This window comes from Staurois parvus, unplaced genomic scaffold (genome assembly GCF_062004578.1).
Source record: "Staurois parvus isolate SC_StPar_1 unplaced genomic scaffold, SC_StPar_1.0 ptg001733l, whole genome shotgun sequence".
NCBI lineage: Eukaryota > Metazoa > Chordata > Amphibia > Anura > Ranidae > Staurois > Staurois parvus.
In genome coordinates, this window is record NW_028319529.1 from 53,014 (window position 1) to 77,054 (window position 24,041).

General features: G+C 46.1%; 1 protein-coding gene across 1 annotated transcript in view; it reads right to left on the bottom strand.

The window, feature by feature from the left end:
- LOC149434561 (vomeronasal type-2 receptor 26-like) overlaps window positions 1-24,041 on the bottom strand; it is a 121,745-nt gene that overhangs the window by 52,556 nt on the left and 45,148 nt on the right. The window contains exon 2 of the mRNA XM_089663633.1: window positions 23,295-23,586. Coding sequence (XP_089519759.1) covers window positions 23,295-23,586 — 292 coding nt within the window. The remainder of the gene's footprint in view (window positions 1-23,294; window positions 23,587-24,041) is intronic.

Here is a 24,041-nt window from a genome sequence, read left to right on the forward strand (position 1 = left end):
GAAAGTGAGATATTTCGGTCATTAGAGTTAAGCGTTTGTAAAAATAACTGCAAGGAGGTCTCATCACCCCTCCAAAAGATTATCACATCATCTATATAGCGTTTGTATAACGCCAACTCCTTCGGTGTTTGGGAGTAGATGGAATATTGTTCCCAGTGGGCCATAAACAGGTTGGCCACGCTCGGGGCAAAGCGGGCACCCATGGCAACCCCTCTTATTTGTTTATAAAATTGATGTCCATGCCAGAAATAGTTATGGGTGAGGCAAAAATCTAGACAGTCAATAATGTACTTCTGCTGTTTCACTTGTAAGTTACTATATTTGTTCAGACCCCAATTAGTGGATGAAATTGCATTATCATGGTCAATTATGGTATATAAAGAGGAGACATCAGCTGTGGCTATTCGCAGGTTGTCCGTATTCTGGATGGTATCAAGTAACTGGATCAGATGTTTAGTGTCCCTAAGGTAAGCACGTGTCTCTTTGACTAGGGGTTGTAAAAAAATATCCACATATTGTCCCAATCTAGATAGGATAGAATCGATGCCGTTCACTATGGGCCTCCCTGGGGGGTTATGGAGGTCCTTATGGATTTTAGGGACTAAGTAGATGACCGGTATCCTGCATGTGTCAGGCACAAGGAATCTTACTTCTTTTTTATTCAGGATCTTATCCTGCATTCCTTTATTAACCAAGGATTCTAATTCTTGTTTATAGTTGGCGGTGGGATCCTTTTGTATACTAGGTGGGGCAAACTTAAGTCCCTTATCTAATACTTCCAGTTCTTCTCTAGAGAGATCTGCCCCACTGAGGTTGAAAACTCCAACCCCTCAGTGGGGCAGATCTCTCTAGAGAAGAACTGGAAGTATTAGATAAGGGACTTAAGTTTGCCCCACCTAAACCTGCTAATAAATTTAGTATCTATGTAGATATGTTGAAGTTCACTAGGAAACTCAACATTAAAAAACATTTTGCAGGGATACCAGGCAATACACATAATACCAACAGAGGGGCCAGCCAATATATGCATACCGAGCTGAGGAACAAATCATTGTTTAACCCACAGATAAGTAAAAACAATCAAATTGAAGTATTTAAAAAGATGCTGCAACAAGATATAGAGAAACTTAAACTACCACGTCTATCTGGTAACAATTTGATACAAATGGGTACAAAGAAATTATCCCAGCGGGATGACATAGTGGTCAGACCAGCTGACAAAGGAGGTGGGATAGTAGTCCTATCTAAAGACCAGTACTTGAAGGAATTGAATCTGCAATTGGCAGACACTACTACATATAAAATCTTACAAAAGGATCCCACCGCCAACTATAAACAAGAATTAGAATCCTTGGTTAATAAAGGAATGCAGGATAAGATCCTGAATAAAAAAGAAGTAAGATTCCTTGTGCCTGACACATGCAGGATACCGGTCATCTACTTAGTCCCTAAAATCCATAAGGACCTCCATAACCCCCCAGGGAGGCCCATAGTGAACGGCATCGATTCTATCCTATCTAGATTGGGACAATATGTGGATATTTTTTTACAACCCCTAGTCAAAGAGACACGTGCTTACCTTAGGGACACTAAACATCTGATCCAGTTACTTGATACCATCCAGAATACGGACAACCTGCGAATAGCCACAGCTGATGTCTCCTCTTTATATACCATAATTGACCATGATAATGCAATTTCATCCACTAATTGGGGTCTGAACAAATATAGTAACTTACAAGTGAAACAGCAGAAGTACATTATTGACTGTCTAGATTTTTGCCTCACCCATAACTATTTCTGGCATGGACATCAATTTTATAAACAAATAAGAGGGGTTGCCATGGGTGCCCGCTTTGCCCCGAGCGTGGCCAACCTGTTTATGGCCCACTGGGAACAATATTCCATCTACTCCCAAACACCTAAGGAGTTGGCGTTATACAAACGCTATATAGATGATGTGATAATCTTTTGGAGGGGTGATGAGACCTCCTTGCAGTTATTTTTACAAACGCTTAACTCTAATGACCGGAATATCTCACTTTCATGGGAAACCAGTGAAGAATCCATTCATTTCTTGGACCTAAACATTGCAATCAAAAGAAACAGATTAACCACCACTACTTATTTCAAAAATGTTGACCGGAATGGCTACATTGCACTGGACAGCTGCCACTATCCTAAGTGGCTTTTGAATATTCCCAAGGGTCAGTTCATTCGTCTAAGGAGAAACTGTACCGAGATAGAGGATTATAACAACCAGGTCCAAAAACTAGGGGATAGATTCGAACAAAAAGGTTATAGTAAACATCTCATTTCTAAAAAAATCGACGAAGTGGGGAAAATGGACAGAACCCAATTGTTGACAGATAAGATTAAGGAGGCACATCTAGATGACCGCGTATCTATCATTTTAGATTACAACATGCACTATAAAAAAATCGAGAAAATATTTAAGAAGTACTGGCCTATCCTCCAATCGGATCCCCTTTTAGAGAAAGCCCTACCTGCTAAACCATTGTTTATATATAGGAAGGCCCCCAGCATTAGAACTAGTATAGTCAAAAATGTGATTGACCCCCCTCAGATTAACCGCAGCAATACACTTTTTGATCTAAAGGGTTTCTACCCGTGTAAGACCTGCTACGCCTGCAAGGCCACAAAAGGAAGTAATAGGAAAATGAGAGAATTCCAAGCAACCACTACAGGAATGACATATACCATCAAGGAGTTTATTACATGCCACACAGAAGGGGTAGTATATTGTCTCCAGTGCGAGTGTGGGCTGCAATACGTGGGACGAACTAAGAGGCCCATGTGGAAGAGGATTAGGGAACATATCCAAAATATAAAAAAGGGCCACACTAAACACAGTGTTCCCAGGCATTTTACCACCCACCATCATAATGATCCGTCCAAACTTAAATTCTGGGCAATAGAAAAATATAAAAGACACTGGAGGGGGAGCAATAAAGTGAGATCTATTAGTCAAATGGAATCCAAATGGATTTTCCTTTTGAGGTCACAAGCCCCGAGGGGCCTCAACGTTGAATTCGACCTGAATTGCTTCATCAGCAACTATTAAATCAGACCCCTAACACCTTCTATGTTCTGCATTATGTTTGCATTAGGCTCTGTATTGTTAATTATAATGTCATGTTATGGTCATTGACCAACCCTATGGTGTACTGTATATATGGGCGATCTGGTCTTTATATTTATGATATATACCTAGTCACCCTTGATGAATAGGTACTACTAGGGGTTATCTTTATTATAGATCCCCCTAATGTTTTATCTCCTTTTAATTTGGTTTAATCCAAAACTATTTTACATTTTCCTTTTATAATATTGTTTCTATGGTGGGAATTGAGGTTAGAGTGCCGCTTTAGGTTGCCTTACTTCGTCATCGGAGCTTGCACCTGAGTGACCGTAATCCACCTATATATATTTTCATCCCATATATCCACCCCCGATACGATCGTTCGGTTTGAGATTTTATTTTTATTTTAACCAAGATACCTAGAAGACTGTCCGCCCCTTATTGTACTTCACTCCAATGGCGGTCGGCACCGCCCATCAGCAATGCTGATTGGGTAATCGACCAATAAATCAAGCTCCACCGCTAGTAGGCGTATATCCTGATGAAGTCACGTGTTTGAGTGACGTAACGCGTAGATACGCCAGAGGGAGGAGCTTCCTACGATTGACGGCTTGACGTCACATCCGGCGGGGACGCCATCTTGGTGCTCCAAGTCCTGAACACAGTACACCCTTGGAGAGGTGTAAAGGCCTGCTTACTATCAGATCCGTAGCCTTTATCGGAGAGACATCACGGGCAGTGCTGAGGTTACTATTCCATACTAAGACCTACCAGGAGGAGTGAGTGACACCACTATTACCAGCAGGATCCACCGACCAGCAGGATCATTACAATCAGCATTATAAGCTCTTTGGTCCCTGGGGGCCTGAGCAGGAAGGTGAGGGGGCACCCCAGCCGTAGAGGATTGGCACATTGTGGCTCACACCTGCATGAAGTCTGTGTGACCCATTAAGGACACCATTCACCTTATGTTTACCCATTAAGGACATTATTCACGTTTTTGCTCACCTTCATGCATGTTATCCTCAAAGCTGTCCACTTCACTCTTTATATATATGTCAGCCACTCCTTATATATGTCAGCCACTATATTATATGGTTTATCTTATTTTGCTTATTTAGCGCCGTATTAATTGGTTTTATATAGAGTTGTTGATTTTGGTGCTGTGGCTGTGGCACTACTAATACAGGCTGCTTTAATCATTCAATCATTTACATCTACATTTTGGCGCAGGAGATTATCCTTTTTATTTGCACTCCACTGCCGCCCTGCACACGTATATATACAGTGGCAGGGCGGCAAGCGGTTAAATTGAAGAAAAAGAGGGGAAAATGAACTGGAATGCATACAAATGCACTGGAACGCATCAAAAATGCATCATAAACGGAGCGGAACGCGTCAAAAATGCGTATGCAGAAACTCATCTGGACTGAGTTTCTATAGTGTAAACCGGCCCTCAGGAGAGAAGGATTTTTTTTACCTTAATACATTCTGTCAGGGATCGCCACGGCACATAGGTCTGCGCATGCGCAGATTGCCAAAACGCACTAATATGCGGGCGCTAGGACCTGGGCGCCCGCGGCGGCAGTTTCGGCCACGCATGCGCACTTGCTTGTCACCAATGACAGCGCAGGGCGCTCTATTTAAAGCTGGCTCCTGCAATGCTTAAGTGCCGTATGGTCTTGTTCCTGTTCCTAGTGCTGAGATTGCTTGTTGCCAAACCTGCCTGACCCGGATTATCGTGACCTTCTCCTGCCCTGATCCCTGGCTTGTCTGACCATTCTCCTGCCTTCTCCTGTTTGTCTGACCTCCTGTTGCTGAACCTGGCCCGTGACCTGTTTATCCTTTTGCCTGCCGCTCTGTACCATCTACCTCTGCTGTTACCGACCCGGCCTGTCTGACTACGCTACTACCTCTTCACATCTGGCTCTCACCGGCCACCTGCCATTGGTGGCTACCTCTACTACAGCTGGTTGTACTTGGGGGTCGCGACCTGGTCTCAGGCTGCTTCAAGTCCATCCCCACCATCAGGGGCTCTGGTGAATCAGCAGGCTGAGGCTTAGACTCCGCGCCCCGGGGAACTCCGGCCTGTGGGTCGCTAGAGGCTACCAACAGTCAGCTCCTAACAGAACCATACGGCCATGACTGAGCCAGAAAGAGGTCCCTCACCCTTGGAAGAGATATGCCAATACCTGGCGGCACTCACCTAAGCTGTCAAAACTCTCCAAGAAAGCTATACACATCTGGAAGGACGAATTCAGACCCTAACCACGCCATCAGCCCCGGCTGATCCGCCTCCTGCCAGGGACCCCGCAGGATCGTCCACTCGAGCAGTGGTCACCATGCCTGCACCAGAACCTCGAGTGCCAAAGCCTGAGCGGTTCAATGGGGATTGAGGGAAGTTCAGGGCCTTCCAGAATTCTTGTCTATTATACTTTAGCCTGCAGCCATGGACTTTTTCATCAGAATCTGTGAAAGTGGGGTTTGTAATATCCTTACTGCAGGGGGAACCCTAAGGCTGGGCCCACTGTCTGATGGAGAGCCACCATTCGTACCTGGACTCAGTTTCCTCATTTTTCAAAGCAATGGTGGAACTATATGATGACCCACAACGAGCTGCTTCGGGCTGAAGCGGTTCTACATACTTTGCAGCAGGGTCGCCAGGCAGCAGAGGACTATGCCTCAGAATTCAGGCACTGGTGTGGGGATACCCAATGGAATGACGCAGCCTTGCGTCACCAGTTCTGCATAGGCCTTTCTGATCCGCTGAAGGACGAGCTTGCCAGAGTAGGTGTGCCTGATTCCCTGGAAGGTTTGATAACTCTGGCAATTCATATCGACCGCAGGCTTCGGGAACAGAGCTCTGAAAGATCCAGTCAAGGGTTAAAACCCACATGGATGCTGCCACAGGTTCTAACCATTCCAAACTCCCCTGCCAGTACTCGGAATCCAGAACCATCAGAGGGAGCCGAACCTATGCAAATGGGGTTGATGCGGCCTTCCCTAACATTTGAAGAGCGCCAGAGACGCTGGGTAAACAACCTTTGCCTATACTGTGGAGCAGCAGGCCATGTGGTACGTTCCTGCCCGTAGAAGTTAAGTAAGTGTTCTTCCATTACTTCTGCTATGACTCCTGCCTGTGTGCCTGTGTATATAAACCAAAAAGCAAGAGATCCCTGTGCTCAAATCCATACAGCTAGTGCATGCATTTATCCATCAGGTGCTAAAGGGGTGTAACCACATTAACTCTAGAAATTCTGTGAAATTCTGTGTATATAAACCCTCTCACTTGGCCATACCAATCTCATTTCAGCTTCGCGAGAAGAACGATGCAGGTGACGGCCATTATTAACTCAGGGGCCTGCAGTTGTTTTATTGATCTTAAATTTTCAACGCAGCAACAGATTCCCTTACTGACCAAGGAGCACGGCCTGAACATCCTCTTGGCCGATGGAACTCAAGTTAAATCTGGGTTGGTAGATCGGGAGACCCCTCCTATATGCACTATAATGGCTGATCATCATCAGGAACTCCTCCGCTTGGACGCCATCGCGTCCCCTCTATTAACAGTTATTTTGGGGCTTCCTTGGCTACGTGCACACAACCCCCAAATTAACTGGAGGACTGGGTCAGTTCAGTTTAGTTCACCCTATTGCCAGGAACATTGCTACCCAAGGTCACCACCGGACACCCAGACTCTGCTTTGTGTAAACACAGACACTGAGCTAGCACAAACGGTTCCTACCGCATACCATCAGTACCTTGACCTTTTTAGTCCCCGGGGAGCAGACATCCTTCCCCTGCACAGGGCGTATGACTGTCCCATTGACCTTCTCCCGGGATCTGAAATTCCCTTCGGCCAAATTTTTCCCTTGTCTGAACGGGAGTTGGGGACTTTAAAGGAATATTTTGACGAAAGCCTAAGAAAGGGATTTATCCGTCCGTCCACATCACCGGCAGGGGCCGGAATCTTCTTCGTGAGGAAAAAGGATAAATCCCTGAGACCCTGTATTGACTATACAAAACTACGGTTAAAACCCGTTATCCTCTCCCCTTAGTCCCCAAGTTTTTTCAGAGGTTGAAATCAGCCTCTATTTTTACCAAACTAGACCTCAGGGGTGCATATAACCTGGTTCGTATACGCGAGGGGGATGAGTGGAAGACAGCTTTCCGCACTCGATTTGGTCACTTTGAATATTTAGTCATGCCCTTCGGGTTATGTAATGCACCGGCCCCTTTTCAACAGTTTGTGAATGATATATTTAAAGATTTCTTGGACATCTTTGTAATTGTTTACCTAGATGATATCTTGATCTTTTCATCATCTTTGGAGGCACATCAAGGTCACGTCAGAAGCGTGTTGAAGCGACTTTGCCAGCACGGGCTCTACGCCAAAGCAGAAAAATTTAGTTTTGAACATCCCAGCATCCAATATCTGGGGTTAATCATTTCCACCACTGGAATTGCTATGGACCCTCAAAAAATCTCGGCCATCCTGGAATGGCCGGTACCCACAGATAAGAAAGGGGTTCAGCGATTTATATAGGAAGTTTATTAAGAACCTCTCTGGCCTGGTATCTCCTATCACCCAACTCACAAAGATGGGAGTACGCTTTCAGTGGACACCAGAGGCACAGGTCGCCTTCGAGTCTCTCAAGAAGCTGTTTATGACAGCTCCCATTTTAAGTCACCCTGATGCATCACTACCCTATATATTGGAGGTAGATGCGTCAGAAAACGCAGTGGGGGCAATCCTGTCACAGAGGGTGTAAAGGAACTGATGCATCCGGTGGCTTCTTTCTCCAGGAAGCTTACCCTGTCAGAAAGGAATTATGACATCGGAGATCGGGAGTTGTTGGCCATTAAAACGGCACTAGAAGAATGGAGATACCTATTGGAGGGAGCCTTGCATCCCATTCTGGTCTACACAGACCATAAAAACTTGGAATATCTGAGGACTGCTAAACGCCTCAGACCGCGTCAAGCCAGGTGGGCGTTATTCTTTTCAAGGTTCAGCTTCCACATAACATACCGACCAGAGTCCAAGAATACAAAACCTGACGCACTCTCGCGTATGTATGAGGACCCCAAAGAAACTCCCAAACCAGATACCATCCTGCCGGCAGATAATTTCCTATTATTACAATCAGAGCTCCTGTCTAAATTACAGGCTGCATCCATGGAGCCCCCAACTTACCTGGAATCCCGATACAGAGTAGGGAGGGTCTCTTATGGAAAGGGGAGCAGATCATGGTACCAGAAGGAGCTCGGACCTTGGTCCTGGGCTACTGCCACGACCATCCGTTGGCGGGTCATTTCGGAGTACACAAGACCCTAGAGTTGGTGCAACGCACATTTTGGTGGCCAAGTATGGCCAAAGATTGCGAGGCTTATGTAAGTACCTGTGCAGTCTGCAACAGGAGTAAGCCCTCCAGGAGCAAAGCTTGGGGCCTGTAACGTCCTTTACCGGTGCCCGACAGACCCTGGAGCATGATCTCCATGGACTTTATAGTGGAACTACCACCATCGCAGAATCATACTGCAATTTTTGTGGTGGTGGACCGCCTGTCAAAGATGGCCCACTTCCTTCCACTGAAAAGTACCCCATCTGCTTCCGAGACAGCACAAGTCTTCATCAGGGAGATAGTGAGACTGCATGGTGTACCCAAAAATATAGTCTCAGATCGGGGTGTTCAATTCACTTCTAAATTCTGGAAAGCTCTATGCGAGAGTCTGGAAGTGGAACTGTCCTTTTCCTCAGCCTACCACCCACAACGAATGGGCAGACTGAGCGAACCAACCAAACGTTGGAATAATATCTCAGATGCTACACCTCGTTCTTGCAGCACGACTGGCTGGCACTCTTGCCCCTGGCGGAGTTCGCCTACAACAATGCAAACCACTCTACCACCAGGCAGTCCCCGTGTTTCGCCAATTATGGTTTCCATCCAACTTTCTTGCCCGACCTGATCCCAGAAAACCCAGTTCCAGCAGCCCAAGACTCCTTAAAATTTTTTGCGTCCAACAATAAACTGTTACAGGAGGCAATGGCTAAGGCTCAGGAGGATAGCAAAAGGGCTTTTGATAAAAGAAGAAGAGGGGAATTGGTCGTGGTCATCTGGCTCTCACCTGCCACTGGCGGCTACCTCTACCACAGCTGGTTGTACTCGGGGGTCACGACCTGGTCTCAGGCTGCTTCAAGTCCATCCCCACCATCAGGGGCTCTGGTGAATCAGCAGGCTGAGGCTTAGACTCCGTGCCCTGGGGAACTCCGGCCTGTGGTCCGCTAAAGGCTACCACCAGTCGGCTCCTAACACATTCTATGCATTAAACCTTCTGGGTGTAGCTCAGCCTTCAACTCCCCCCCCCCATACTTACCTGAGCCCCAACTCAATCCAGCAATGTTCATGCTCTCCCAGGTCTCTCTCTACTCATTGGCTCACACTGCTGCAGAATCAGTAGCTCCTGCTGATGTCAATCACAGCCAGTTAGCCAATGAAGAAAAAACAGGGAGTGCACCCGGCAGGGAGTGCATTGGGGGCACCCGGCAGAAGGGACCAGCCAGGACCGCTGGTGGGGGATCCAAAAAGAAGAAGAGGATCAGTGTTGATCTCTGCATAACCATTGCACAGAGTAGGTACATGTGACGCGTTATTTTTTATTTTTCTTTTAATGACAACCTTTAGAATCTGATGACTCTGATATCCCTCAACCTACAGCTGAGACTGTTTCTAATTTTTTGGACTCTTTTTACCACATCTGGATAAAAGAGAGAAACGAAGCGAGCACCAAGACCAACTAGCAGCTGATACACCAAAGGCAACCATAAAATACCTCAAAGGATAAAATTCAACATAAGGGGTGCAGCTCTATATCAATATATAAGAACCAAAAATTGAGTAGGTAAGTAAAGTGCCCATATACAGTGACAAAAAGAAATACACATAATAGATAGAGTGTCGTGCATGTAATGGTAAGGATAATAAATATTTCCCAAAAAACTCTCCTGTTAGGGAGTATAAAACAGTTCAAACATGTTATGTTGGATTGAGAAGGTGGTCACGAAAGGGCAAGTTTTAGTCGGTCTCTGTATACCACTATTATTTAACATACCATCTCTGTCGGCTTCTGCAATTGACATGTTATTTAATACAGATTCACTATACCCTTTTTCTACAAACCTCTCTTTCAAGATGGGGGCTTTTGAGAAGTAGGTGTCAAGATCAGAGCAGTTCCTCCGAATCCTTAGGAACTGTCCTTTCGGTATGTTTGACAGCCAGGCTGAGTGGTGACAACTATCATTAGGGATATAACTATTCCTGTCTGATTTCTTAAAAAATTATTCTGTGATGATCATACCATCTCTCTTAATTAGTGTTAAGTCTAGGAAATTAATCTGGCTAAGGCTATAATCAAAAGTTAGTTTGATGTTCAGATCATTGTTATTCAGAGTGCCGAAAAAGTTAAGAAGTGTCTGTACGTTGCCATTCCATAACAAGAAAACATCATCGATGTAGCGTCTTTAAAAGGACAATTCAGGCCACTCTCTAGAACAGTGGTTCTTAACCTGGGTTCGATCGAACCCCAGGGGTTCGGTGAGTCAGTCTCGCGGGTTCGGCGGAGGTGAAGACCCACACCCGACTCATATGATTCGTGCAGTAAATATTCATTATTATGTTTTTGTTTTTGTGTGAAAATCATGTTTTAATGGTTTTGTTCTTTGTTCTTAATGGTTTTGTTCATTTTGTGCACCTACGTATAAATATATACCTAAATATATACCTATGTTTTGAATTTGAAAAATCATATTTTATTTTTCCAATTAAGAAGGGTTCGGTGAATGCGCATATGAAACTGGTGGGGGTCAGTACCTCCAACAAGGTTAAGAACCACTGCTCTAGAATAAATAATAACTCTCTAGAATAAATAATGTCCTCCTCCCACCTGGCCATGAAGAGGTTGGCCAGGCTGGGAGCAAATTACGTGGTGACGTCACGCTGCTGAGACCACGAGGAGGTCCAGCGGCCATTCTGCTTTCTGTATACGGTCAGTGTTAGTTCCTATGCTGATTCTATTTGTATACCTTACCTTTAATAAAGCGTTTTTTTGGCTGGAAATTACTACACTATGGGCATTCTTCTTTTTGGCTCTGGATGAGCCAATACCGCCTTGAAGCCCATTCCTGGAGGCCAAATACCATATACATTGCATATTATGCTTTGGCATCTGGCGAGTGTGCACTTTAAACATTCCTTCTGACACGTCACCTGTGAGATTATCCAGGAATACACGGATCACCTACTAGAGTAAAGAGGTCACTTACTAGAGACTACCCTGATTACATCGGTTACCATTATTGTTTGAACTATTTTATACGCCCTAACAGGAGAGTTTTGGGATATATTTATCATCCTTACCATTATATGCACGGCACTTTATCTATCATATGTGTATTGCATTTTGTCACTGTATATGGGCACTTTACTTATCTAGTCAATTTTTGGTTCTTATATATTGATTTAGCACTGCACCCCTCATGTTGAATTTTATCCGTTGAGGTATTTTATGGTTGCCTTTGGTGTATCAGCTACTAGTTGGTCTTGGCGCTCGCTTCATTTCTCATTTTTCTCCATTTTATTTTCACCATTCTGTAGCTGTAGCTGCCAATACTCTTTTATATTTATGTAAATTTTCTGCAATATGAATGACATTTTCGAAATTTAGATCTAAAAGAACCTGTATCCCAGATGATGTGTTCTCTATTACTAATGAGACTGAGGACATTAAAGGGACGTTTATACATTTACAGAACCTAGCATCCTCAGAAATACGCACACTCTGGGATATTTCTTTCTTAAATTTTTAATAATGCAGGAATCGACTTATTGAAATTTCTAGTTTTACGAAAAAAGAAAAAATTGTTGCATTTAGACGCTGAAATCAATAAGGTCCGGGATAAACATAATCCTTTCAAAGATCTGAATGATTATAAATCAGAATCAGATAGACTGAAAACATATCTGGAAGGAATTGAAAAGGAACAGAAAATTAAAAAACAAAAAAAAATATACGGGATTCCAGAGATTACCACGATAATTGTATATTCAAAATGGCAAACTCACAATGACGAATCCCATACTTCCCCCATTCCGGTGGATAACAATACTCCATTACGACCCCCTAGATCATCTGGGAATTTCCAGAAATCCCACCAGAATTATCAACATCCTTCTAATACAGGTGGTTTCTCTAGGCAACCTGAGAGACCACAGCACTATGAATATACTATACCAGTTAGTAATAGGTTTGATCCCTTCAATCACCTACCAGATAATAATATAGGTTCTCGTGGATTCAATTGGTCCTTCGATAGAGATTACTCAAATAGAATGCCTACCCAACATCATTCCAGACCTAGGACATCCAACAATGATTTTAGACACAATTGGCAACCCCCGAGGAATAACTCTGGGTATCAAAATGGCCCAGGGGCGGACTTACAACTCATGGGGCCCCCGGGCAATAGGGGATCATGGGGCCCCTGTGTCCTTGCCCAAACTCAAAAAAGCCTATGAAAAAGGTACCAGGGGCATCTCATGGGGCCCCCTACTGACCCCGGGCCCTCAGGCAGTGCCCGAGTTTCCAAATGGTCAGTCCGCCCCTGGTTTGGCCCCAAGAAATGTTTGAATAAATTCAATAAATATATTGACATTAATAAGTTTGTTAGACAGCTAACACATAAGAGACATTTTGCTAACCCTACCAATAATCCAGCTGGGCTTAATCCTCCCTCTATCATGTACCTGGTGATGGAGGCCAATGGAGAGAGGGCTTCCCTTGTGGCTAAATTCCAGACTCCCCTGAAAGTGGGACAGTGGGAGTCAGGCACAAAGTTGCACAGGTCGCCTGTAGAAGTGCTGATTGGTGGTCCACTCAGGAGCACAGCTGGTGCACGGAGATAGCTTTGCAGACTGCAGGAGCCTGTGCGTGGTATGCAAGCCTTCCAGGATTTGGATGTTTGTTGGATAGTCAGTTCGAGCCAAGGTCAGGTACCGGTTGGGGAACAGAACAGACGTGGTCAGGTGGGATAGCCGAGGTCATGCACGGAGGAGTGAGAGAGAGCGTATCCTTTAGCCAAGGCAAAATCATATCAGGGGGTCAGTAGAGCAGACAAGTCCAAGTACAAGCCGGGTCGGAATCAGGAAGTCGCAGGTAACAGGAAACAGGAACAAACCACGGGGAGATAGAGGTCATCCAGCAACCAGAGGAAGTGATGAGTCTCCTTATAAAGGCCGTCTGGCACCAGACTGAGGCTGAGGTGTCCTTCTACGGCCATGTAAAGTATTGGCAGAAACGCCAGAACTTCTGCTGTGGACAGGACCCTGACACCCTCACAAGGCATTTCTGATTCAGGGGGCATTATATGCTCTAACTTCAGAAATGCATCCCTTTTCAACCCACCCCAACAGTCACATTCATATATTAATGTGTTTAAAGAAATGGTCTTGAAAGATTTGGACGTTTTGAAAGTTAAACGCCCACGGGATCAACAATATGTTAATGACGCTGTGGATAGTCTTTTGAACAAAAAAGACTTAGTAATACGACCGGCTGACAAAGGAGGAGGTGTGGCTGTCCTTAATAAGGTAGATTACATGACTGAAGCCTATAAAATTCTTAATGACACTAGTACCTATCGTTTGCTACCCAAAGATCCTGTGATACAATATAAAAAGGCACTTAAGACTAATATTAATAAGGGGTATCAAGACCACATTATCAATAAAAAGGAGAAAGAGTTCTTGTGTCCCTCAGCCCCAAAATTGCCGGTTATGTATATCCTACCAAAGGTACACAAAGATCCTATCAACCCCCCAGGTAGGCCTATAATTAGTGGAATAGGATCACTGTGCTCCAAAATAGGTCAATATATAGACCATTGTCTTCAGCCCCTTGTAACTGGTACCCCATCATACCTGAAAGACACGAAGCAGATGCTTAATGATTTCCGAGATTTATCTGCCTATCCTGATACATTTCTTGTCACTGCAGATGTGTGTCTTCTCTATATAGTAATATAGATCACAACGATGGGATGGAAGCATTGATATTTTATCTAGATGGTTTTACTAACATTCCATCTATACAGAAAGATTTTATTTTGCAACTTTTAGGATTTGCAATGGCGAACAATTACTTTTGGTTTGATAACAAATTTTACCTTCAGACACGCGGAGTAGCTATGGTAGCAAAATTTGCTCCCAGCCTGGCCAACCTCTTCATGGCCAGGTGGGAGGAGGACATTATTTATTCTAGAGAGTGGCCTGAATTGTCCTTTTTATAGATGCTACATCGATGATGTTTTCTTGTTATGGAATGGCAACGTACAGACTCTTCTTAACTTTTTCGGCACTCTGAATAACAATGATCTGAACATCAAACTAACTTTTGTTAATAGCCTTAGCCAGATTAAATTCCTAGACTTAACACTAATTAAGAGAGACAGTATGATCATCACAGAATAATTCTTCAAGAAATCAGATAGGAATAGTTATATTCCTACGGATAGTTGTCACCACCCAGCCTGGCTGTCAAACATACCGAAAGGACAGTTCCTAAGGATTTGGAGGAACTGCTCTGATCTTGACACCTACTACTCAAAAGCCTCCATCTTGAAAGAGAGGTTTGTAGAAAAAGGGTATAGTGAATCTGTATTAAATAAGACACTTATGTCAGTTGCAGAAGCCGACAGAGATGGTATGTTAAATAATAGTGGTATACAGAGACCAACCAAAACTTGTCCTTTCGTGACCACCTTCTCAATCCAACATAAGCTGATCACTAAAATATTTAACAAAAACTGGGGTATACTAAAGGCTGACCCAGTCCTTACTAAAATATTACCTGATAGACCAGAGATGACTTTCAGAAGAACAATGGCATTAAGAAATGTTATAGCCCCTAATGTGGTAAACCCTCCCACTAGCTTATCCTTTTTCTCCAATGTTACTGGATTTTTTCTGTGTAACAAATGCGTTATTTGTGTGTGCAATAATCATCGTAAAAGGAAAGTACATTCATTTACCTCAACATATTCTGGAAAAAACTACAAAATTGATACGTTTATTACGTGCCATAGCCGATATGCGGTCTATCTTTTGGGGTGCCCCTGTGGCAAACAGTATACAGGACATACCACAAGGAAATTGAATGACAGATTGAGGGAACATCTATACAACATGAAAAGAGGTTTTAAGGATCACTCGCTTTCAAAGCACTTTAAAAGATGTCATAATAAAGATCCTTCCAGCCTCACATTTGTGGGCATAGACATGATCAAATCACATTAGAGAGGTACCAATAGGAAAAGGGCAGACTCTCAACTTGAATCCAAATGGATTTTCGAGATGGGCACCCTTTACCCCAGAGGTCTCAATGTTGATATGGATCTCAACTGCTTTATTGATAACAGTTGAGACCACCCATTGGACCTTCTGTTTTTTAAAAAAACATTTCTTTATTTTTCCTAGCTCTAAATTTTCATATATTCCCCGCCTTAGTGTCCTATCCATTTCATTGCCTAGGATTTTTTCACCATAGCAAATCTATTTATTCTTATCTTATTTTATCTTCAATGCATGGACATTTTATTATCATCTTCCTTTGCATTTTTTATTTTATTTTTTATTCTACCAGTTTTCAGCATTTAATTTTTATGGGTGTTCCTATTGTCATCTAATGAATACAGGTGAAACTCGAAAAATTAGAATATCGTGCAAAAGTTCATTTATTTCAGTAATGTAACTTAAAAGGTGAAACTAATATATGAGATAGACTCATTACATACAAAGCAAGATAGTTCAAGCCATGATTTGTCATAATTGTGATGACTATGGCTTACAGCTCATGAAAACCCCAAATCCACAATCTCAAAAAATTAGAATATTGTGAAATATTGTGAAAAGGTGCAATATTCTAGGCTCAAAGTGTCCCACTCTAATCAGCTAATTAAGCCATAACACCTGCAAAGGGTTCCTGAACCTTTAAATGGTCTCTCAGTCTGGTTCAGTAGGAATCACAATCATGGGAAAGACTGCTGACCTGACAGTTGTGCAGAAAACCATCAATGACACCCTCCATAAGGAGGGAAAGCCTCAAAAGGTCATTGCAAAAGAAGTTGGATGTTCCCAAAGTGCTGTATCAAAGCACATTAATAGAAAGTTATGTGGAAGGGAAAAGTGTGGAAGAAAAAGGTGCACAAGCAGCAGGGATGACCGCAGCCTGGAGAGGATTGTCAGGAAAAGGCCATTCAAAAGTGTTGGGGACTTTCACAAGGAGTGGACTGAGGCTGGAGTCAGTGCATCAAGAGCCACCACACACAGACGGATCCTAGACATGGGCTTCAAATGTCGTATTCCTCTTGTCAAGCCGCTCCTGAACAACAAATGTCAGAAGCGTCCTACCTGGGCTAAAGAAAAACAAACCTGGTCTGTTGCTCAGTGGTCCAAAGTCCTCTTTTCTGATGAGAACAACTTTTGCATCTCGTTTGGAAACCAAGGACCCAGAGTATGGAGGAAGAATGGAGAGGCACACACTGCAAGATGCTTGAAGTCCAGCGTGAAGTTTCTACAGTCTGTGCTGATTTGGGGAGCCATGTCATCTGCTGGTGTTGGTCCACTGTGCTTCATTAAGTCCAGGGTCAACGCAGCCGTCTACCAGGAGATTTTGGAGCACTTCATGCTTCTTTCCGCAGATGAGCTGTCAAGGTCCTACCTTTTCCCAGAGGTTATGCTGCTCCATGTGCTGGCATCCATCTTGGGTTTCTGCAGAGCACGGTGGGAGCCTTTTATGCTTTCAGGCCTCTGCGGTCCATCCCCCAGAGGGGTGTGGTTGATCACATTTAAGCCTGTTGTCTGCACTTGCTCTTTTGCATTCGTGTCTTGTATGTTTGTGTTGCAGCAAGCTCTGTTTCTACTCTCGTGGCTCTCCTAGAAACTGACTCGGCTTTGACTAGACTATTCTCAGCGTTATCCCTTTATCTGACCTCCCGTTGCTGAACCCGGCTTGTGACCTGTATATTCTTGTCTACGGTTCTGTACTGTCTGTCCCGCTGTTATCGACCCGGCCTGCCCGACTACGCTATTGTCTTATCTGGTTCCTACCAGCTATACGCCATTGGCGGCAGCCATTACCACAGCTGGGGTGACTAGGGGGTCGCGACCTGGTCCCTGGCTGCGTCAAGTCCATCTCCACCATCAGGGGCCCTGGTGAAGGGCATCCTGGGGCTTAGACTCCGCGCCCTGAGGGACTCCGGTCTGTGGGTGGTGGTTGTCGTCAGTCGGTGCGTGACCCTGCTATTAGGCCTGCCTGTCCGTTCCACAGCTCCTGCCCTGACATTACATGAATGCCATGAATCCTGAGAATGCAGGTACGCCTTCGCTTCCCATGTTATTCGCCAGACTTGATCAACAGGATCTCCTGTTGGATCAGTTCGCTCAGGCATTGCAGACGCTGCTTCCACACACCGTGCACCTTACTCCTGGTGCTATTAGGCCGGTTTTCACTCCGGTGGTCACCCCTGCTGCTGCTTTGGTTGTTGCGCCTACCGCCGCGGCTGCTGCTGCACCCGCGGTGCCCAGAGGTATGACTGGTAAAAGCCCCTCTTCCACAGCGCTATGGGGGTGAGCCAAGTCAGTGTCGTGGGTTCCTCAACCAGGTGGGCATTTATTTTGAGTTAATACCCCACGTTTTTCCGACTGAGAGGTCAAAGGTGGGCTTCCTAATCTCGCTGCTCTCAGACAAGGCCTTAGCCTGGGCAAATCCCTTATGGGAGAGGAATGACCCGGTGATTCACGAGTTTTGTCGACGCATTCCGTAGGGTATTCAACGTGCCTGCTCGCTCCGCCTCGGCTGCCAAGATGCTCATGTCCATGCATCACGGTTCACGGACCGTTGCCGAGTACGCCATAGAGTTTCGTAACCTGGCGGCAGAGGTGGGCTGGAACAATGAGGCTCTGGTGGCTGCTTTTTCTCATGGCCTTTCAGATGCGTTGAAGGACGAGATTGCAGCCAAGGAACTGCCTGTGGAGCTGGAAGCACTAATTTCCTTCCTAATCCTGATTGACACCAGGCTCAGGGAGAGGCCTTCACTCAAGGAGCACCTGCGGAGGCCTCCCAACTGACTGGCGCCTGCGTTTTCTGTCCCACTCATTCCTCCCTCTCCTCCCACGCCTCCTGGGGATGGCTTGTTTGGCGGTGAGCCCATGCAGCTGGAGTTTGCTCGCTTTTCCGAGGGACAGCGGGCCGCTCAGCGTCGGGAGGGTTGCTGCCTGTACTGTGGCCTTGGTGGGCACTTTCGGCAGTCCTGTCCGGTCCGTCCGGGAAACGCTCGCACCTGAGATCCTGTCGGGGACAGATCTTGGGTGGAGTTTCCTCGTCCCCGGCGTTCCGCAAAGATAAACCACTGATCACCGTTGTCCTCTCTTGAGCGGAGGGCTCGGTGACGACCCAGGCATTGGTAGACTCTGGGGCCGGTGGGTTGTTTATGGACAGCTCGTTTGCTGCCCAGCACTCCATTCCCCTGCAGGCTCAAGTTACCCCATTGGTTCTCAAGGAGATAGATGGCAGGCCCCCGCAACCGCCGCAGGTTACCCACGAGACCCTGTCGGTTGAAGTAGCTATTGGGGCTGTTCACAGGGAGTTGGCCTGTTTTCAGGTAATTTCTTCCCCGCACTATTCTGTGGTGTTGGGCTATCGCTGGCTCCAGAGGCACAATCCAACCTTTAATTGGCGAACGGCCGAGATTCTCTCGTGGTCTCCACAGTGTGGGGCCGGGTGCATCCGTGGGCCGGTTAAGGTGTTGTGTGCCTCCTCGGACTCTGTGTTGCCTACCGACTATAGGGAGTACCTGGACGTGTTTGACAAGGTGCGCGCTGGTGCCTTACCTCCCCATCATCCTTACGACTGCACCATACCCTTGCAACCTGGTGCCACTCCTCCACGTGGCAGGGTGTATCCTCTTTCGATTGCGGAGAATCAGGCCATGGAGGAGTACATTGCGGATGCACTTTCCCGGGGGCACATTCATAAGTCTACCTCCCCAGCAGGAGCGGGCTTTTTCTTCCTAAAGAAGAAGGGTGGTGAATTGAGGCCTTGCATCGATTATAGGGGTCTCAATCGAATCACCATCAAGAATGCCTACCCTATTCTGTTGATTACCGAGTTGTTCGACCGCCTCAAGGGAGCAACGGTCTTCACCAAACTCGACCTTAGGGCGGCGTACAACCTCGTACGGATCAAGCAAGGGGACGAGTGGAAGACCGCGTTTAACACCAGAACCGGTCACTATGAATCCCTGGTGATGCCCTTCGGGTTGTGTAACGTGCCTGCGGTCTTTCAGGAGTTCATAAATGATGTCTTTTGTGACTTGTTGCAGCAGTGCGTGGTGGTTTACTTGGATGACATCCTGGTTTACTCTGCCTCCATGGAGTCCCATATCCAGCATGTCAAGCGAGTGCTGCAACGGTTACGTGAGAACGAACTCTTTTGTAAGCCTGAGAAGTGTGAATTCCACCGGTCCCAGGTTGCCTTTTTGGGCTACATCATTTTTGCGGTGGGATTCTCCATGGACCCTCAGAAGTTTGCGGCGGTTCTGCAATGGCCTCGTCCCAATGGTCTTTGGCCCATTCAGCGCTTTTTGGGTTTCGCCAACTATTATCAGACGTTCATCAGGAACTTCTCCACGCTGGCAAAGCCTCTCTCAGACCTAACCAAGAAGGGCAGTAATCCTCACGAGTGGCCATCCGAGGCCATCATAGCTTTCGAGGCTCTGAAATCCGCCTTCGCTTCGGCTCCGATACTGTCTCATCCCAATCCTGGGTTGCCTTTCGTCCTCAAGGTTGGTGCATCTGAGACGGGAGTAGGCGCTCTCCTGTCTCAGCGTCGGTCGCCCGATGGACCCCTACTTCCCTGGGGGTTCTACTCCAGGAAGCTTTCCTCTGCAGAATGCAACTACCAGATTGTAGATAGGGAGTTGTTGGCCATCATTCAGCCTCTCAAGGAATGGAGGCACCTGCTCGAGGGCTCCGCGGTTCCGGTCCTCATTCTTACCGATCACAAGAACCTGACATATCTCTCAGAGGCCAAGAGACTGACGCCCCATCAGGCCAGATGGGCCTTGTTCTTGTTGTGTTTCAACTATGTCATCTCCTATTTGCCTGGTTCCACAAATGTCAGGGCTGATGCATTGTCGCGGCAATACTCTAAGTTGTCCAGGGAGGACTCTAAGCCAACCTCGGTCATACCTCCGGATCAGATCCTGGCTGCCATTCGCACCAGTTTGACTTCTCCCCTTGGGGAGCAGATTTTGGTGGCTCAAACTGACGCTCCTCCCGAGAGACCGGATGGTAGATGTTTCGTACATGAGGGATTGCGCTACCATAACTCCAAGACTGCTGGTCAACCAGAGATGAACCAGTTGTCCTGGGTCGTCTCTCGTTTATTCTGGTGGCCAACTCTCCATGCCGACATCGCCTGTTCGGTCTGTGCCCAGAATAAATCTCCACGGCATCTTCCATTGGGCCTTCTGCAACCCATTCCCAATGGGGAGCGTCCCTGGTCACACCTGGGCATGGATTTTATTGTAAACCTCCCTGTGTCTCGGGGCCATACGGTCATTCTCATGGTCGTCAATTGTTTTTCCAAAATGTGCCATTGTGTTCCGCTCAAGAAATTACCAACTGTGCAAGAACTGGCCACGGTTTTTGCCAGGGAGATTTTTCGCCTGCATGGGTTGCCCAGGGTGATTTTTTCGGACCGTGGGAGTTAGTCCGTGTCCAGGTTCTGGCGCGCCTTCTGCTCCCAGTTGGGTATCAGGCTCTCCTTCTCTTCGGCCTACCACCCGCAATCCAATGGGGCTGCGGATCGTTCCAACCAGGCCCTGGAACAATTCCTTCACTGCTATATCTTGGACCAACAGGACGATTTGGACAATCTCCTGCCATGGGCAGAGTTTGCCAGGAACTCAGCTGTCAACTCCTCCTCCGGGATGTCTCCCTTCATGGCCAACTATGGATTCCAACCTGCGGTATTACCTGAGAGGTTCTCGCCATGCTCTGTAGAGAACCATCTTGCTGCCCTGCGTTCTTCATGGGGGCAGATCCAGAAGTCCTTGAAGGACTCAGCACAGCGCCAGAAGTTCCAGGCTGATCGCAGACGGCTGCCCGCTCCTTCATACCAGGTTGGAGATCGGGTGTGGTTGTCTACTCGCAACCTCAATCTTTGGGTGCCCACACCCAAACTGGCCCCCCGTTTTGTTGGCCCTTTTCGCATCCTCCGCAAGGTGAATCCGATTGCCTATGCCCTTGCCCTTTCTCCTGGGATGCGGATCTCTAATGTCTTCCCTGTATCCCTGTTGAAGCCTCTGGTCTGCAATCGCTTCACTACCTCTCTGCCTCGGCCCTGTCCCATCCGGGTTTACGGTCATGAGGAGTATGAGGTGAGCCGGATCCTGGACTCTCGATTGGTGCGTGGTCGGGTGCAGTTCCTGGTTTATTGGCGCAGTTATGGTCCCAAGGAGCGTTCCTGGGTTCCTTCCGCGGATGTTCATGCTCCTGCCCTCCTCTGCGCTTCTCATGCCCGCTTTCCTCAGAAGCCTTTTGTTGAGCCACGGGGGGGGGGGGGGCCCTTGAGGAGGAGGTACTGTCAAGGTCCTACCTTTTCCCAGAGGTTATGCTGCTCCATGTGCTGGCATCCATCTAGGGTTTCTGCAGAGCATGGTGGGAGCCTTTTATGCTTTCAGGCCTCTGCGGTCCATCCCCCAGAGGGGTGTGGTTGATCACATTTAAGCCTGTTGTCTGCACTTGCTCTTTGCATTCGTGTCTAGTATGTTCGTGTTGCAGAAAGCTCTGTTTCTACTCTCGTGGCTTTCCTGGAAACCGACTCGGCTTTGACTAGACTATTCTCAGCGTTATCCCTTTATCTGACCTCCCACACTGCCAAAAGCACCAAAACCTGATTCAATGACCTTGGAATTACTGTGCTTGATTGGCCAGCAAACTTGCCTGACCTGAACCCCATAGAGAATCTATTGGGCATTGCCAAGAGAAAAATGAGAGACATGAGACTGAACAATGCAGAAGAGCATCATTGGTCTATAGCACAGTCAAGAAGAGGTTAAACAGTAAGGGTATTATGTACTGTACCTCTTACTCATTCACGTGAGGAGTGGGCCTTCTCATTTTAAAGTAGCTTCTAGATTCTGATAAGTCCCTGCCCACAGACCTCCACTAGATCAGTTGCGGGTTTCCACCAGAAAGGTACCCTTTCAAGTTTGAGGGCATGTGGTCTAGTATGGTTTAGGAGGAGTGGGCATGCACACTTGCTGCTCCTAACATTCTGGCATGTTGGGTAGCATACCTGGATGAAGGTCTGGTATGGATTTTGGGGGAAACTGCACTTTTCTTGTGGGGGTTCCCCCTTGAAATCCATACCTGACACTCCTCAAGGATAAAGGTCTGGTACTGGCTCTGGTGTTAACCCCATGCTGGTCATTTAACAACTTTTTTCTTTTTGCTTACTTCCTCATAAAAAGACAAACAGATTTGCATGATACTTTTGGTCTTTAATGAATCCATGCTGACAATTGCTTAGAACAGTGGTCTCCAAACTGCGGCCTGGGCCAGATGTGGCCCTTTGATTGTCTTTATCCGGTCCTCAGAGTACTATTCCTATCACCGACATAAAAAATAGAACATAATTCCTCTCACTGACACCAATGATGGGACACTATTCCACCCACTGAAACCAATGATGGGGCATTATTGCTTCCACTGATACCAACGGTAGGGCAATACGCATCCCACTGACACCAATGATGGGACACTATTCTGCCCACTAACACCAATGATGTGGTACTATTCCTCCCACTGACACCAACAATGGGACACTATATAAAACATCAAATATAGGGCATTGTTCACTCCCACTGATGCCAACACATTTTCTACTCCCTCTGGCCACAGTCTGGCCCCTCTGAAGTCTAAAGGCCAGAAAACTGGCCCTTTGTTTTGAAAGTTTAGATACCTCTGGCTTAGAACATTGTTTGTGCTGTGTGGCCTTTTATCAAATACTTTAGAAATATGTAAACATTATTGGGAGTATGCCAATCTCAATATGTAGAATTGTTGCTCACCTGTGGGTACCTGTAGATTCCAGTCACACTGGCCATGGAAGTCGATGAGGAGGATAGCCTGTGCCCAATAATTCCAACCACTTTGCCTTGTTTATAACAGCTGTAATTTGGCACTATCTTCTCTTTCCCTGAAATAATACCGAGAGTACTCTGCAAGGCTTTCAGCTGTGAAGTGCAGGAATCGTAGATGGTGTAACCCAGAGTTATGTTTGGCAAGATGTCTGTTCTGCGGTTTATTTCCTCTATGGCAAACATGAACGCCAGCATGTGCCGGAGAAAAACTGGTGTTGGGCTGAAAGAGACAATTATTTATGCAAAGGTATAGTAAACCAAAAATCACCCCTAATCTCCTTATTTTTCATTAAGCGGCTGTGGAATTCCTGACAGCAACAAATTAACTATGACAATGTATCAGGCAGGTTAAAGAGCATGCCTAAGAATCTTTTTATGCTTTTATTTTTTTATTGAATAATAATAAAGAATAATGCATGAGGAGCCAATTTAAATCTTTATCTTTGAACAAATGGCGACTATGGAGTATACAACCTCCTTTCTATACAGTTTCAGAGGTTTCCATTACATCAGGAAGCGGAGGAGTGAACAACAATTCGTAGACACATGGGGAACTGCAGTGATTTTGCAGCCAGGTGCTCAAAGGGATCTGCTAAGTACTAGGGATGAGTTTGTAATAACAAAGGGTTTGCCATGAACTCTGGATGCTTGCAGTTCATGAACAGGAAAACCTAA